The sequence below is a fragment of the Poromitra crassiceps genome (assembly GCF_964638095.1).
Source record: "Poromitra crassiceps genome assembly, chromosome: 8".
Taxonomy (NCBI): Eukaryota; Metazoa; Chordata; class Actinopteri; order Beryciformes; family Melamphaidae; genus Poromitra; species Poromitra crassiceps.
The window spans coordinates 50,707,156-50,723,122 of record NC_139629.1 but is presented as its reverse complement, the minus strand read 5'-3'; the positions used below and the strand labels follow the sequence as shown (position 1 = coordinate 50,723,122).

The following is a 15,967-nucleotide window of genomic DNA, read 5'->3' as shown; positions in this document are numbered from 1 at the left end:
CTGTGCCACTGTCCTGGGTCTGTGCCACTGTCCTGGGTCTGTGCCACTGTCCTGGGCATGTGTCACTGTCCTGGGTCTGTGCCACTGTCCTGGACCTGTGCCACTGTCCTGGGCATGTGCCACTGTCCTGGGCATGTGCCACTGTCCTGGGCCTGTGCCACTGTCCTGGGCATGTGCCACTGTCCTGGGCATGTGCCACTGTCCTGGGCATGTGCCACTGTCCTGGGCATGTGCCACTGTCCTGGGCCTGTGCCACTGTCCTGGGCATGTGCCACTGTCCTGGGCATGTGCCACTGTCCTGGGCATGTGTCACTGTCCTGGGCATGTGCCACTGTCCTGGGCATGTGCCACTGTCCTGGGCCTGTGTCACTGTCCTGGGCCTGTGTCACTGTCCTGGGCCTGTGCCACTGTCCTGGGCATGTGTCACTGTCCTGGGCATGTGCCACTGTCCTGGGCCTGTGCCACTGTCCTGGGCATGTGCCACTGCCTGCCAGCTGGGAAGACTAATGGTTTGTCTGTGATACTCTGCTGAAGGAATGCCCTCAGCCTGGCATCCAGGATACAGATAGACTCTGCCACACAGGCCATATGCAGGACACAGATAGACTCTGTCACACAGGCCATATGCAGGACACAGATAGACTCTGTCACACAGGTCATATGCAGGACACAGATAGACTCTGTCACACAGGCCATATGCAGGACACAGATAGACTCTGTCACACAGGCCATATGCAGGACACAGATAGACTCTGTCACACAGGCCATATGCAGGACACAGATAGACTCTGTCACACAGGTCATATGCAGGACACAGATAGACTCTGTCACACAGGTCATATGCAGGACACAGATAGACTCTGTCACACAGGTCATATGCAGGACACAGATAGACTCTGTCACACAGGTCATATGCAGGACACAGATAGACTCTGTCACACAGGCCATATGCAGGATACAGATAGACTCTGTCACACAGGCCATATGCAGGATACAGATAGACTCTGTCACACAGGTCATATGCAGGACACAGATAGACTCTGTCACACAGGCCATATGCAGGACACAGATAGACTCTGTCACACAGGCCATATGCAGGATACAGATAGACTCTGTCACAGGCCATATGCAGGACACAGATAGACTCTGCCACACAGGCCATATGCAGGACACAGATAGACTCTGTCACACAGGTCATATGCAGGATACAGATAGACTCTGTCACACAGGTCATATGCAGGACACAGATAGACTCTGTCACACAGGCCATATGCAGGACACAGATAGACTCTGTCACACAGGCCATATGCAGGACACAGATAGACTCTGTCACACAGGCCATATGCAGGATACAGATAGACTCTGTCACAGGCCATATGCAGGACACAGATAGACTCTGTCACACAGGCCATATGCAGGACACAGATAGACTCTGTCACAGGCCATATGCAGGACACAGATAGACTCTGTCACACAGGCCATATGCAGGACACAGATAGACTCTGTCACAGGCCATATGCAGGACACAGATAGACTCTGTCACACAGGCCATATGCAGGACACAGATAGACTCTGTCACACAGGTCATATGCAGGACACAGATAGACTCTGTCACACAGGCCATATGCAGGACACAGATAGACTCTGTCACAGGCCATATGCAGGACACAGATAGACTCTGTCACACAGGTCATATGCAGGACACAGATAGACTCTGTCACACAGGCCATATGCAGGACACAGATAGACTCTGTCACACAGGCCATATGCAGGACACAGATAGACTCTGTCACAGGTCATATGCAGGACACAGATAGACTCTGTCACACAGGCCATATGCAGGACACAGATAGACTCTGTCACACAGGCCATATGCAGGACACAGATAGACTCTGTCACACAGGCCATATGCAGGACACAGATAGACTCTGTCACACAGGCCATATGCAGGACACAGATAGACTCTGCCACACAGGCCATATGCAGGATACAGATAGACTCTGTCACACAGGCCATATGCAGGATACAGATAGACTCTGTCACAGGTCATATGCAGGATACAGATAGACTCTGTCACAGGTCATATGTAGGATACAGATAGACTCTGTCACACAGGCCATATGCAGGACACAGATAGACTCTGTCACACAGGCCATATGCAGGACACAGATAGACTCTGTCACACAGGTCATATGCAGGACACAGATAGACTCTGTAACACAGGTCATATGCAGGACACAGATAGACTCTGTCACACAGGCCATATGCAGGATACAGATAGACTCTGTCACACAGGCCATATGCAGGACACAGATAGACTCTGTCACACATGCCATATGCAGGACACAGATAGACTCTGTCACACAGGCCATATGCAGGACACAGATAGACTCTGTCACACAGGCCATATGCAGGACACAGATAGACTCTGTCACACAGGCCATATGCAGGACACAGATAGACTCTGTCACACAGGCCATATGCAGGACACAGATAGACTCTGTCACACAGGCCATATGCAGGACACAGATATACTCTGTCACAGGCCATATGCAGGACACAGATAGACTCTATCACACAGGCCATATGCAGGACACAGATAGACTCTGTCACACAGGCCATATGCAGGACACAGATAGACTCTGTCACACAGGCCATATGCAGGACACAGATATACTCTGTCACAGGCCATATGCAGGACACAGATAGACTCTGTCACACAGGCCATATGCAGGACACAGATAGACTCTGTCACACAGGCCATATGCAGGATACAGATAGACTCTGTCACAGGCCATATGCAGGACACAGATAGACTCTGCCACACAGGCCATATGCAGGACACAGATAGACTATGTCACACAGGTCATATGCAGGATACAGATAGACTCTGTCACACAGGCCATATGCAGGACACAGATAGACTCTGTCACAGGCCATATGCAGGACACAGATAGACTCTGTCACACAGGCCATATGCAGGACACAGATAGACTCTGTCACACAGGCCATATGCAGGACACAGATAGACTCTGCCACACAGGCCATATGCAGGACACAGATAGACTCTGTCACACAGGCCATATGCAGGACACAGATAGACTCTGTCACACAGGCCATATGCAGGACACAGATAGACTCTGTCACAGGTCATATGCAGGACACAGATAGACTCTGTCACACAGGTCATATGCAGGATACAGATAGACTCTGTCACACAGGTCATATGCAGGACACAGATAGACTCTGTCACACAGGTCATATGCAGGATACAGATAGACTCTGTCACACAGGCCATATGCAGGATACAGATAGACTCTGTCACACAGCCCTATGCAGGACACAGATAGACTCTGTTACACAGGCCATATGCAGGACACAGATAGACTCTGTCACACAGGTCATATGCAGGACACAGATAGACTCTGTCACACAGGTCATATGCAGGATACAGATAGACTCTGTCACACAGGCCATATGCAGGACACAGATAGACTCTGTTACACAGGCCATATGCAGGACACAGATAGACTCTGTCACACAGGTCATATGCAGGATACAGATAGACTCTGTCACACAGGCCATATGCAGGATACAGATAGACTCTGTCATAGGCCATATGCAGGACACAGATAGACTCTGTCACAGGCCATATGCAGGACACAGATAGACTCTGTCACACAGGCCATATGCAGGATACAGATAGACTCTGTCACACAGGCCATATGCAGGACACAGATAGACTCTGTCACACAGGCCATATGCAGGACACAGATAGACTCTGTCACAGGCCATATGCAGGATACAGATAGACTCTGTCACAGGCCATATGCAGGATACAGATAGACTCTGTCACACAGGCCCTATGCAGGACACAGATAGACTCTGTCACAGGCCATATGCAGGACACAGATAGACTCTGTCACACAGGCCATATGCAGGACACAGATGAGACTCTGTCACACAGCCCTATGCAGGACACAGATAGACTCTGTCACACAGGCCATATGCAGGACACAGATAGACTCTGTCACACAGGCCATATGCAGGATACAGATAGACTCTGTCACACAGGTCATATGCAGGACACAGATAGACTCTGTCACACAGGCCATATGCAGGATACAGATAGACTCTGTCACAGGCCATATGCAGGATACAGATAGACTCTGTCACACAGGCCATATGCAGGATACAGATAGACTCTGTCACACAGGTCATATGCAGGACACAGATAGACTCTGTCACACAGGCCATATGCAGGATACAGATAGACTCTGTCACACAGGCCATATGCAGGATACAGATAGACTCTGTCACACAGGCCATATGCAGGACACAGATAGACTCTGTCATAGGCCATATGCAGGACACAGATAGACTCTGTCACACAGGCCATATGCAGGACACAGATAGACTCTGTCACACAGGTCATATGCAGGACACAGATAGACTCTGTCACACAGGTCATATGCAGGACACAGATAGACTGCCACACAGGCCATATGCAGGACACAGATAGACTCTGTCACACAGGTCATATGCAGGACACAGATAGACTTTGTCACACAGGCCATATGCAGGACACAGATAGACTCTGTCACACAGGCCATATGCAGGATACAGATAGACTCTGTCACACAGGTCATATGCAGGACACAGATAGACTCTGTCACACAGGTCATATGCAGGACACAGATAGACTCTGTCACACAGGTCATATGCAGGACACAGATAGACTTTGTCACACAGGTCATATGCAGGACACAGATAGACTCTGTCACACAGGTCATATGCAGGACACAGATAGACTCTGTCACACAGGTCATATGCAGGACACAGATAGACTCTGTCACACAGGTCATATGCAGGACACAGATAGACTTTGTCACACAGGTCATATGCAGGACACAGATAGACTCTGTCACACAGGCCATATGCAGGACACAGATAGACTCTGTCACAGGCCATATGCAGGATACAGATAGACTCTGTCACACAGGCCCTATGCAGGACACAGATAGACTCTGTCACACAGGCCATATGCAGGACACAGATAGACTCTGTCACAGGCCATATGCAGGACACAGATAGACTCTGTCACACAGGTCATATGCAGGATACAGATAGACTCTGTCACACAGGCCCTATGCAGGACACAGATAGACTCTGTCACACAGGTCATATGCAGGACACAGATAGACTCTGTCACACAGGCCATATGCAGGACACAGATAGACTCTGTCACACAGGCCCTATGCAGGACACAGATAGACTCTGTCACACAGGTCATATGCAGGATACAGATAGACTCTGTCACACAGGTCATATGCAGGACACAGATAGACTCTGTCACAGGCCATATGCAGGACACAGATAGACTCTGTCACACAGGCCATATGCAGGACACAGATAGACTCTGTCACAGGCCATATGCAGGACACAGATAGACTCTGTCACACAGGCCATATGCAGGACACAGATAGACTCTGTCACACAGGTCATATGCAGGACACAGATAGACTTTGTCACACAGGCCATATGCAGGACACAGATAGACTCTGTCACACAGGCCATATGCAGGACACAGATAGACTCTGTCACACAGGCCCTATGCAGGACACAGATAGACTCTGTCACACAGGTCATATGCAGGACACAGATAGACTCTGTCACACAGGTCATATGCAGGACACAGATAGACTTTGTCACACAGGCCATATGCAGGACACAGATAGACTCTGTCACACAGGCCATATGCAGGACACAGATAGACTCTGTCACACAGGCCATATGCAGGACACAGATAGACTCTGTCACACAGGCCATATGCAGGACACAGATATACTCTGCCACACAGGCCATATGCAGGACACAGATAGACTCTGTCACACAGGCCATATGCAGGACACAGATAGACTCTGTCACACAGGCCATATGCAGGACACAGATAGACTCTGTCACACAGGCCATATGCAGGACACAGATATACTCTGCCACACAGGCCATATGCAGGACACAGATAGACTCTGTCACACAGGCCATATGCAGGACACAGATAGACTCTGTCACACAGGCCATATGCAGGATACAGATAGACTCTGTCACACAGGCCATATGCAGGACACAGATAGACTCTGTCACACAGGACATATGCAGGATACAGATAGACTCTGTCACAGGTCATATGCAGGATACAGATAGACTCTGTCACACAGGCCATATGCAGGATACAGATAGACTCTGTCACACAGGTCATATGCAGGATACAGATAGACTCTGTCACACAGGCCATATGCAGGATACAGATAGACTCTGTCACACAGGTCATATGCAGGACACAGATAGACTCTGTCACACAGGCCATATGCAGGACACAGATAGACTCTGTCACACAGGCCATATGCAGGACACAGATAGACTCTGTCACACAGGCCATATGCAGGACACAGATAGACTCTGTCACACAGGCCATATGCAGGATACAGATAGACTCTGTCACACAGGCCATATGCAGGACACAGATAGACTGTCACAGGCCATATGCAGGACACTGCCATTAGAATAGTCTCAATGACTGGCATGGCTTGATAATATTATCCTTAGGGACAATAACCCCTTATCTTATCTGGGGATATGGGCCTCCTGTGTCTATTATGAGACCACTCCTGGGATGTTAAGGGCTCTTTTTCAGACGGATGAGGTTGGTAGACTGAAATGCAAATAACGAATGGCCTGAAAAGTAGTCTGTAAAAAAATAAATAAAGCGATGTCACCAGAATGAGTTCATATTGAATTTCTTATCATGTTTTTTCAGATTTTTCCCTCCAATTTTCTCCCAGATTGTACATGGCCAATCCCCCCTGCTGTCCAGGTCAATACTCCCGGTCAAGAGTAGCACACGCTTTCTACAGCTGCTTCTTTTCACCTGATAGCAAGGGGTTTCACCGGCAGGACGTAGCGCGTGGGAGGATCACGCTATTCCCCCCCAGTTCCTCTCCCCAAACAGGCACCTCGACCGACCAGAGGAGGCACCAGTGCAGCGACCAGGACACATACATGTAATAACCCGGCTTCCCGCCAACAGACACGGCCAATTGTGTCTGTAGTGAACGTCTGACCAAGCTGGAAGTACCGCTGCCGGGGATCGAACCCGGGTCTCCATATCGATCAACTCTGAATATGGAGGAATCTCGGGAGAAGAATGTAGCTTAGGCAATATTGAATTTTCATCTCAGCCGTGTGTTACAAAGGTTTCTGTGTCTCCGTCCTGTATAAGGTTCTCTCCAAAGCAGATGCTTTGCATTTCCTGTGTCATGGAACCAGCGTGTCCAATCAGGCCTGAACATGGCTGCTTCCTGTCCCGAGCCAGAGATGATCTTATCACCAGGGGACACATCTACCAACACTGCACAGAGGGTTATAGCATTACAGCAGGTTGCATAGAGGGTTGTAGCATTACAGCAGGTTGCACAGAGGGTTATAGCATTACAGCAGGTTGCACAGAGGGTTATAGCATTACAGCAGGTTGCACAGAGGGTTGTAGCATTACAGCAGGTTGCACAGAGGGTTATAGCATTACAGCAGGGTGCACAGAGGGTTATAGCATTACAGCAGGTTGCACAGAGGGTTGTAGCATTACAGCAGGTTGCACAGAGGGTTATAGCATTACAGCAGGTTGCACAGAGGGTTATAGCATTACAGCAGGTTGCACAGAGGGTTGTAGCATTACAGCAGGTTGCACAAAGGGTTATAGCATTACAGCAGGTTGCACAGAGGGTTATAGCATTACAGCAGGTTGCACAGAGGGTTATAGCATTACAGCAGGTTGCACAGAGGGTTATAGCATTACAGCAGGTTGCACAGAGGGTTGTAGCATTACAGCAGGTTGCACAGAGGGTTATAGCATTACAGCAGGTTGCACAGAGGGTTGTAGCATTACAGCAGGTTGCACAGAGGGTTGTAGCATTACAGCAGGTTGCACAGAGGGTTATAGCATTACAGCAGGTTGCACAGAGGGTTGTAGCATTACAGCAGGTTGCACTAGTGTTGTATCTCTCACAGTGCAACGCTCAGATGATGTTATACAGATATGCCCGGCAGAAGAAGCAGCGATTGAATACCATGGCAGTCGGTCCCTCTGAAAAGGCAGCAGTGCTGTGGAAAATCAATCAAGGTGTGTGCACGCAATCAGTGTTGGGCAAGTTACTCAGGAAGTGTAATTAGTTAGGCTACATTACTCCTTTAAAAAGTAATAACATTATTTTACTCATTACTTGGGATCAAAAGTAATTTGTTACATTACTTTACTATATTATTATATATGATCTATTATCTATATTATATTAAATTACTTTCTATACCCCCCCGTTCCGTAATAGTGACGTACAACCTGTTTAGCCAGCTCCTTTTAGAACTGACTCTGCTTTATCGGAACAATAATTAATCTTACGGGAGGAGTCAGCAATCAGCCAAACTGCAGACTTTTTATTTATTTGCCTATTACATAGGGCAAAAAACGAATCGCTTTCTGGCCACACAGTAGTCTCACATAGCCAGACCTAGTCTCTCCCCAGACTCAAATATTATGTTGAATCGCTGCGCTCCGCATACTACATATTAAGTGAGTCTGTGCCAGTTAACAGCCACTGCTGGTTTTGAAGGCGGGTTGAAATTGAGTGAGTGACAGGTCGTAGCACCGATGAGAGAGTGGTGCAAAAAATGGGCTGCACCTCCCGTAGTCTGGGCACCTTTCACCCCGCTTTTTGTCATGGGGCGTAAACCATGGAACCAGAATGAACACCAGAAGGCAGTGCGCCAAAAAACATTTTTGTTGCCGTTAGCTTGACGTCTCTTTCCTCGATTAATTGTCTGATGCAAAGCTTCTGTATTGGCTTAAAAGATGTGAGATTGTGAATCCGCAATGTTTCTAAAAGAACTTCTTTCAAAAACTTTGTTCGGTACGTCCATCTTTTGTTTTGTTGTTTACCGTTCTGATACTTGTGTCAAATTGTCAAGTTAACGTAAAAGTTGACGAGCTAGAAACGCTGCCCTTCCTGTCTAGGGCGGGCTCTAGGCCGGAACCAGGTAGGGTGACAAAATCAATTGTGAACGGAAGCCAGGCTCTTTCTCGCCGAGAAGAGTGTGACGCGAGGTTAGCCTCCCGTGTTGTCTGATCGCAAAGTCGTTACTGATTGGAGAGGACTGAAGCCATCACTGGCATATGACTGGCCAAGTGAACGGTTCCCTCCCATAACCAGCCCTCTGAGGGAAAGTGTCCCAGACCCAGAGAGAGATCTGCAGCATGCAGTAACGTAGTGTATCAGCGTAAGAACTCTCATGGGTCTGGCGTTGAGACTAAGCCAGACCTATTTCCACACCTCGTTTTAGCACTGTGCCAGTGCTGGAGAAAGTGATGCACTAACTAACTTGAGGTTACTTGGATTAGTAACTAAAAATATATTTACTTTTTTGGAAACTGTAATCCCTTACATTAGTAGTTACTGGGGAAAGTACAGAAATTACAGTAACTAAGTTACTGTAACTAAGTTACTGCCCATTGCCCAACTTTACACGCAATATAAAGTGAAACGCAAACAATCGTGTGTGCATTACATTACATTACATTACGTCATTTAGCTTTTTATGCGAAGCAACTTGCAATAGTACAACAACAGTGCATGCTGTTGATTTCCCTTTGTTTCATTCCTGTGTATGATATCCTTTTGTGTTACCTAATATAAGCAAGGCAGGGCTGGACTGATCTGAGAGGCTAATATAAGCATGGCAGGGCTGGACTGATCTGAGAGGCTAATATAAGCATGGCAGGGCTGGACTGATCTGAGAGGCTAATATAAGCATGGCACGGCTGGACTGATCTGAGAGGCTAATATAAGCATGTCAGGGCTGGACTGATCTGAGAGGCTAATATAAGCATGTCAGGGCTGGACTGGACTGATCTGAGAGGCTAATATAAGCATGGCAGGGCTGGACTGATCTGAGAGGCTAATATAAGCATGGCAGGGCTGGACAGATCTGAGAGGCTAATATAAGCATGGCAGGGCTGGACTGATCTGAGAGGCTAATATAAGCATGGCAGGGCTGGACTGATCTGAGAGGCTAATATAAGCATGGCAGGGCTGGACTGATCTGAGAGGCTAATATAAGCATGGCACGGCTGGACTGATCTGAGAGGCTAATATAAGCATGGCACGGCTGGACTGATCTGAGAGGCTAATATAAGCATGGCAGGGCTGGACTGATCTGAGAGGCTAATATAAGCATGGCAGGGCTGGACTGATCTGAGAGGCTAATATAAGCATGGCAGGGCTGGACTGATCTGAGAGGCTAATATAAGCATGGCAGGGCTGGACTGATCTGAGAGGCTAATATAAGCATGGCAGGGCTGGACTGATCTGAGAGGCTAATATAAGCATGGCAGGGCTGGACTGATCTGAGAGGCTAATATAAGCATGTCAGGACTGGACTGATCTGAGAGGGGCGGGGGGGGGGGGGGCTGAGGCAGAGAAGATTGCTGGAAAGTAAAGTATTCCCTTTGATAAGCCGGCCAAGAAGACTTTGATTAAAGTTGGTCCCAGCAGGAACCCACACTAGGTCCTCTGTGGCACGACCATGTCCAATCACTAGCTATCAACAGGCTGGGCTCATTACAGCCCTCTAGTCATTAGCCAGGGACCCACCTGGAATTCCTCATAGCAGGGGGTGAGACGGAGGGGGTGAGATGGAGGGGGGTGAGATGGGGAGGGGGGTGAGATGGGGAGGGGGGGTGAGATGGAGGGGGTGAGATGGGGAGGGGGGTGAGATGGAGGGGGTGAGATGGGGAGGGGGGGTGAGATGGAGGGGGTGAGATGGGGAGGGGGGTGAGATGGAGGAGGGGGGGTGAGATGGAGGGGGTGAGATGGGGAGGGGGGTGAGATGGAGGGGGTGAGATGGGGGAGGGGGGGTGAGATGGAGGGGGTGAGATGGGGGAGGGGGGGTGAGATGGGGCCAGCGGGGGTCGAGGTTGAGGCTGGGTCTTTAATCAAACACTTCCCTCCCATTGACTGAGACGCCACACACCACATCAACCCACACACACACACACCCCACATCAACCCACACACACACACACACACACACACACACCCCACATCAACCCACACAGAATCAGCCTTTGTTAGCCGCAGAGATTGTATTGTATACAGCCCCAGTGTTTCTCAGCTTGTGCACTGGCCAGGAGCAGCCATGGTGTGTTTCTGTGTGCGTGTGTGTGTGTGTGTGTGTGTGTGTGTGTGTGTGTGTGCGTGTGTGTGTGTGTGTGTGTGTGTGTGTGCGTGTGTGTGTGTGTGTGTGTGCGTGTGTGTGCGTGTGTGTGATGTGAATAACACCGGGCGGGTTATGACAGCAGCACAACGGAACTCACTCACTGCCTGCTCAGTCACACTGATTAGTTCTGCTCTGTCTGCACTATCTAGTCTCTCTCTCTCAACTTCTATCGACTTCTTGTCTGGATGAAGAAAAAACATGGATCCCAATGTCATACTAATGCATCATATATTTCATATGAACATCTGTTTTTATAATAATAATAAAGCAATATACACAAAGTTACACCGTCAAGCTGAGAGCAGAGAAGTCCACAAGTCTGATGTGGTGGTTATGTGCTGAGAGCAGAGAAGTCCACAAGTCTGACGTGGTGGTTATGTGTGGGCATCCAGGCCGGCTCCTCCCTCTCAGCGGCAGCTTGCTGTCTTTCAGTAGAGTACACTGTTATAAGAAGAAGTGAGTGCCAAAGTCACACCCTCTGCTGGGTTCGACATGGGGAAGGCATTTCATTCCCCATTCATTTTTCCATATCCACCTTATTTTTGGCGGCCATTTTGCCTTACGTTAACTATGGGTTCTATTTCCGGTGTAACCAATTTAGATAACCCCCCAGCCCCCGACAAAAAACGTCTATGAGGATTTTACCCTTTTACAGCAGAGCCATTCTGCTCGTTCGGGTGCTGGGATAACGTAATGCATTGTGGGTAGTCGGCTACTAACTGTGGCTAATGTTAGCGGCTAGCTAGCTATGTTACATGGCAGTAAAACGCCACCAAATTGATTTAACTTTTAACCATTTCGAGTAACACACATTTCGAGTTTCCATACGGACCTCCAGCGTTGGTTAGTTGTTTATAACGTGACTATATTTATAACTTTTATAACGGACTCCAGCTTCCGGTTTATAATTCGGGTCTGCAGCCAGAGTATAACAAAGGAAATGGCAAGCTGCAACAATGAGTCACGTTAAACCGGACCTTGTACCCACGATTCTTTTTTACAGTGGGGCATTCAAAAATAAGGTGGATACAGTACATTTAGAAAAATCCTTACAATACTTGGTCAAACCAAGTGATTCAGCTATATTCTAGGGATGTCACAATATATCGTCCCACAATATATCGCGATATCAAAACGTGACAATATGTATCGTTGAGATCAAATCTCATATCGCGAGAAAAAGAAGCTGAACACGGTGGCACTGATCTGCCTCTGATTGCATGCTCGCTCTCCTTTGCATTGCTTTGTTTGAATAGACGAGGGACGTTACAGAAACGGAGGATGAAAATGGTGAAATCACGTAACGTAACGTAACTCAAATTAGCGTGGAGGATGGCCCCTCAACTTACAAATCGATCGCAAAAAAATATTGTTAAAATATCGTATCGTTATCGTGAACCCAATATCGTGTATCGTATCGTATCGTGAACTGAGTGTATCGTGACACCCCTACTATATTCAGAATCAGGAGAGACCGTAGAACCAAGAATTTCACTTGGACAAAAGTGGTCCAAGTGAAATGTTTATTTCTCCTGACTTTGAATATAGCTGAATTTCTTGGTTTGATATATATATATATATATATATATATATATATATATATATATATATATATATATATATATGTGTGTGTGTGTGTATATATATATATATGTGTGTGTGTATATATATATATATATATATATGTGTGTATATATATATATACACACATATATATATATATACATATATATACACACATATATATATATATATATATGTATATATATATATATATATATATTTACACACACACACACACACACACACACACACACACACATATATATATACTGTGTATATATATATATATATATATATACATATACATATATATATACATATATAACGTCTAGGGGTAAATTAATGGGGAATGAAATCCCTTAGGTCCCATGCCGAACCCGGAAGAGGGCATGACCTTGGCACTCTATAGTGGGAGTGCTCCTCTCTCTCCTCATGTCAGCCAATGTAGTGCAGTCTCATCCGCAGATGAGAAATGAAACAACACTTTACAATTTAAATAAATCACTTTACACGGCTCTCTGCTTTTTTTTCTTTTCTTTTTCTTTTTACAGTTCCATTCAGAGTTCTAATGATGCCTCCGTCTGTCCATCTGTCCGTTTGTCCATCCGGTGTCCATCTCCATGTCCTCTGCTAGTCCTCTGCCTAGCCTTCTGTCTGGCCACACAGAGCCAAATTACCTGTGACCCATTGACGTCCCCACTGTCCACTTGTCAAAGTGCACCTGTCCATAGCTACTTCCCACTGTCCAGACAAGCATTCATTTTGGTACATAAACGAGTGGATTTCCCAAAGAAGAAGAAAAATGTAAATGATGAGAGTATATGATAATGTTGTAATAATACTGGATATGACTGAAGGCTCAGTTAATGTAAAATGTGTCTTTAAAGCATCATGAAAGCAGCAAACCATTTTATTATTATTATTATTATTATTATTATTATTATTACCCAGAACAACACGCTAGAAAATGGCCTTCTGGACTGAATCTTGGATAAAAGCCAAATCCACCCACCTCCCAAACGCACTGAGTGTTCACTGGTCTCACTGTCCATCATCTGATCCCATTCCAACACCAAACGGTGAGAGGAATTCTGGGATGTGTAGTTCAGTCACAGGGCCATTCATAAAGAGGCATTCTCATGGGTCGTGTATTCATATTGATGGGTGTGTTGAATTCTAGTGCTTTCACAGAGACGGGTAGTAAAGGCATGCAATGAGGAACCCAGATTAGGGGGGAAGGCGGGGACGCAGAGCAGTTTTGGACACACTTTCCCCCGAATGCCATGGTCCACAGGATGTCCTGCAAAAGGGGAAGGGGCGGCGTCGTTTTGCGTTGGAAGGGGGCGTGTCCTCAGGTCTGATCCAACCAATCGGCTCGCTTGGGCGCCTTGCACGTGTGTATGTCCACGGCCTCCTCGCAGTCTTTGCACTCCACGGCGCAGCACCATTTGAACTTGCACTCGCACTTGGTGATTCGCTTGACCCGCGTGGTGTCGTAGCCCCGCCCGCAGCACATGACCTCGCAGCCGTCGGTGCTGCGCGACGTCTTGTTGCAGACGCGCCCGGCCGTGCCCAGGGAACCTGCAACACAGAGGACACAAAGACATGAACCTGCAACACAGAGGACACAAAGACATGAACCTGCAACACAGAGGACACAAAGACATGAACCTGCAACACAGAGGACACAAAGACATGAACCTGCAACACAGAGGACACAAAGACATGCTCGGTCCTCTTGAACTGGAACTCAAGTTTCATCTGATACCTTTTCACCGCTGTTTCTGTGTGTGAAATAGTATTAGAACACAAAGTGACAAATAAGATGAATAAGATTGACATAATTGACTTTTTCACCACTCCCGAGGATTTCCAATATGCAGGGTTCTGGTTCTGCTTTACGTTAGAGTACCTGCTCAGACATGGACATTTTCAGTCAAAATGATTCAAAACCCTCCTGCAAAATGGCAATGTAGACAAAAGTGTTTGATATGACTGGTGAGGAGCAGAGTGTTTGATATGACTGGTCAGGAGCAGAGTGTTTGATATGACTGGTGAGGAGCAGAGTTTTGATATGACTGGTCAGGAGCAGAGTTTTGATATGACTTGTCAGGAGCAGAGTTTTGATATGACTTGTCAGGAGCAGAGTTTTGATATGACTTGTCAGGAGCAGAGTGTTTGATATGACTGGTCAGGAACAGAGTTTTGATATGACTGGTGAGGAGCAGAGTTTTGATATGACTGGTGAGGAGCAGAGTTTTGATATGACTTGTCAGGAGCAGAGTTTTGATATGACTGGTCAGGAGCAGAGTTTTGATATGACTTGTCAGGAGCAGAGTGTTTGATATGACTGGTGAGGAGCGGAGTTTTGATATGACTTGTCAGGAGCAAAGTTTTGATATGACTTGTCAGGAGCAGAGTTTTGATATGACTTGTCAGGAGCAGAGTTTTGATATGACTGGTGAGGAGCAGAGTTTTGATATGACTTGTCAGGAGCAGAGTTTTGATATGACTGGTGAGGAGCAGAGTTTTGATATGACTTGTCAGGAGCAGAGTTTTGATATGACTTGTCAGGAGCAGAGTTTTGATATGACTGGTCAGGAGCAGAGTGTTTGATATGACTGGTGAGGAGCAGAGTTTTGATATGACTTGTCAGGAGCAGAGTTTTGATATGACTGGTCAGGAGCAGAGTGTTTGATATGACTGGTGAGGAGCAGAGTTTTGATATGACTTGTCAGGAGCAGAGTTTTGATATGACTTGTCAGGAGCAGAGTTTTGATATGACTTGTCAGGAGCAGAGTTTTGATATGACTTGTCAGGAGCAGAGTTTTGATATGACTGGTGAGGAGCAGAGTTTTGATATGACTTGTCAGGAGCAGAGTTTTGATATGACTTGTCAGGAGCAGAGTTTTGATATGACTGGTCAGGAGCAGAGTGTTTGATATGACTGGTGAGGAGCAGAGTTTTGATATGACTTGTCAGGAGCAGAGTTTTGATATGACTGGTCAGGAGCAGAGTGTTTGATATGACTGGTGAGGAGCAGAGTTTTGATATGACTTGTCAGGAGCAGAGTTTTGAT

The 15,967-nt window shown here is 47.0% G+C and overlaps 1 protein-coding gene across 1 annotated transcript in view; it reads right to left on the bottom strand.

Moving 5' to 3' along the window:
- Positions 1-14,239: 14,239 nt before the first annotated feature.
- The window catches only part of LOC310781743 (protein Wnt-2b), a gene marked incomplete at both ends in the record, with an annotated part of 19,424 nt that continues 17,696 nt past the window's right edge, over positions 14,240-15,967 (bottom strand). Inside the window, one exon of the mRNA XM_083642357.1 lies at positions 14,240-14,469. Coding sequence (XP_083498483.1) covers positions 14,240-14,469 — 230 coding nt within the window. The remainder of the gene's footprint in view (positions 14,470-15,967) is intronic.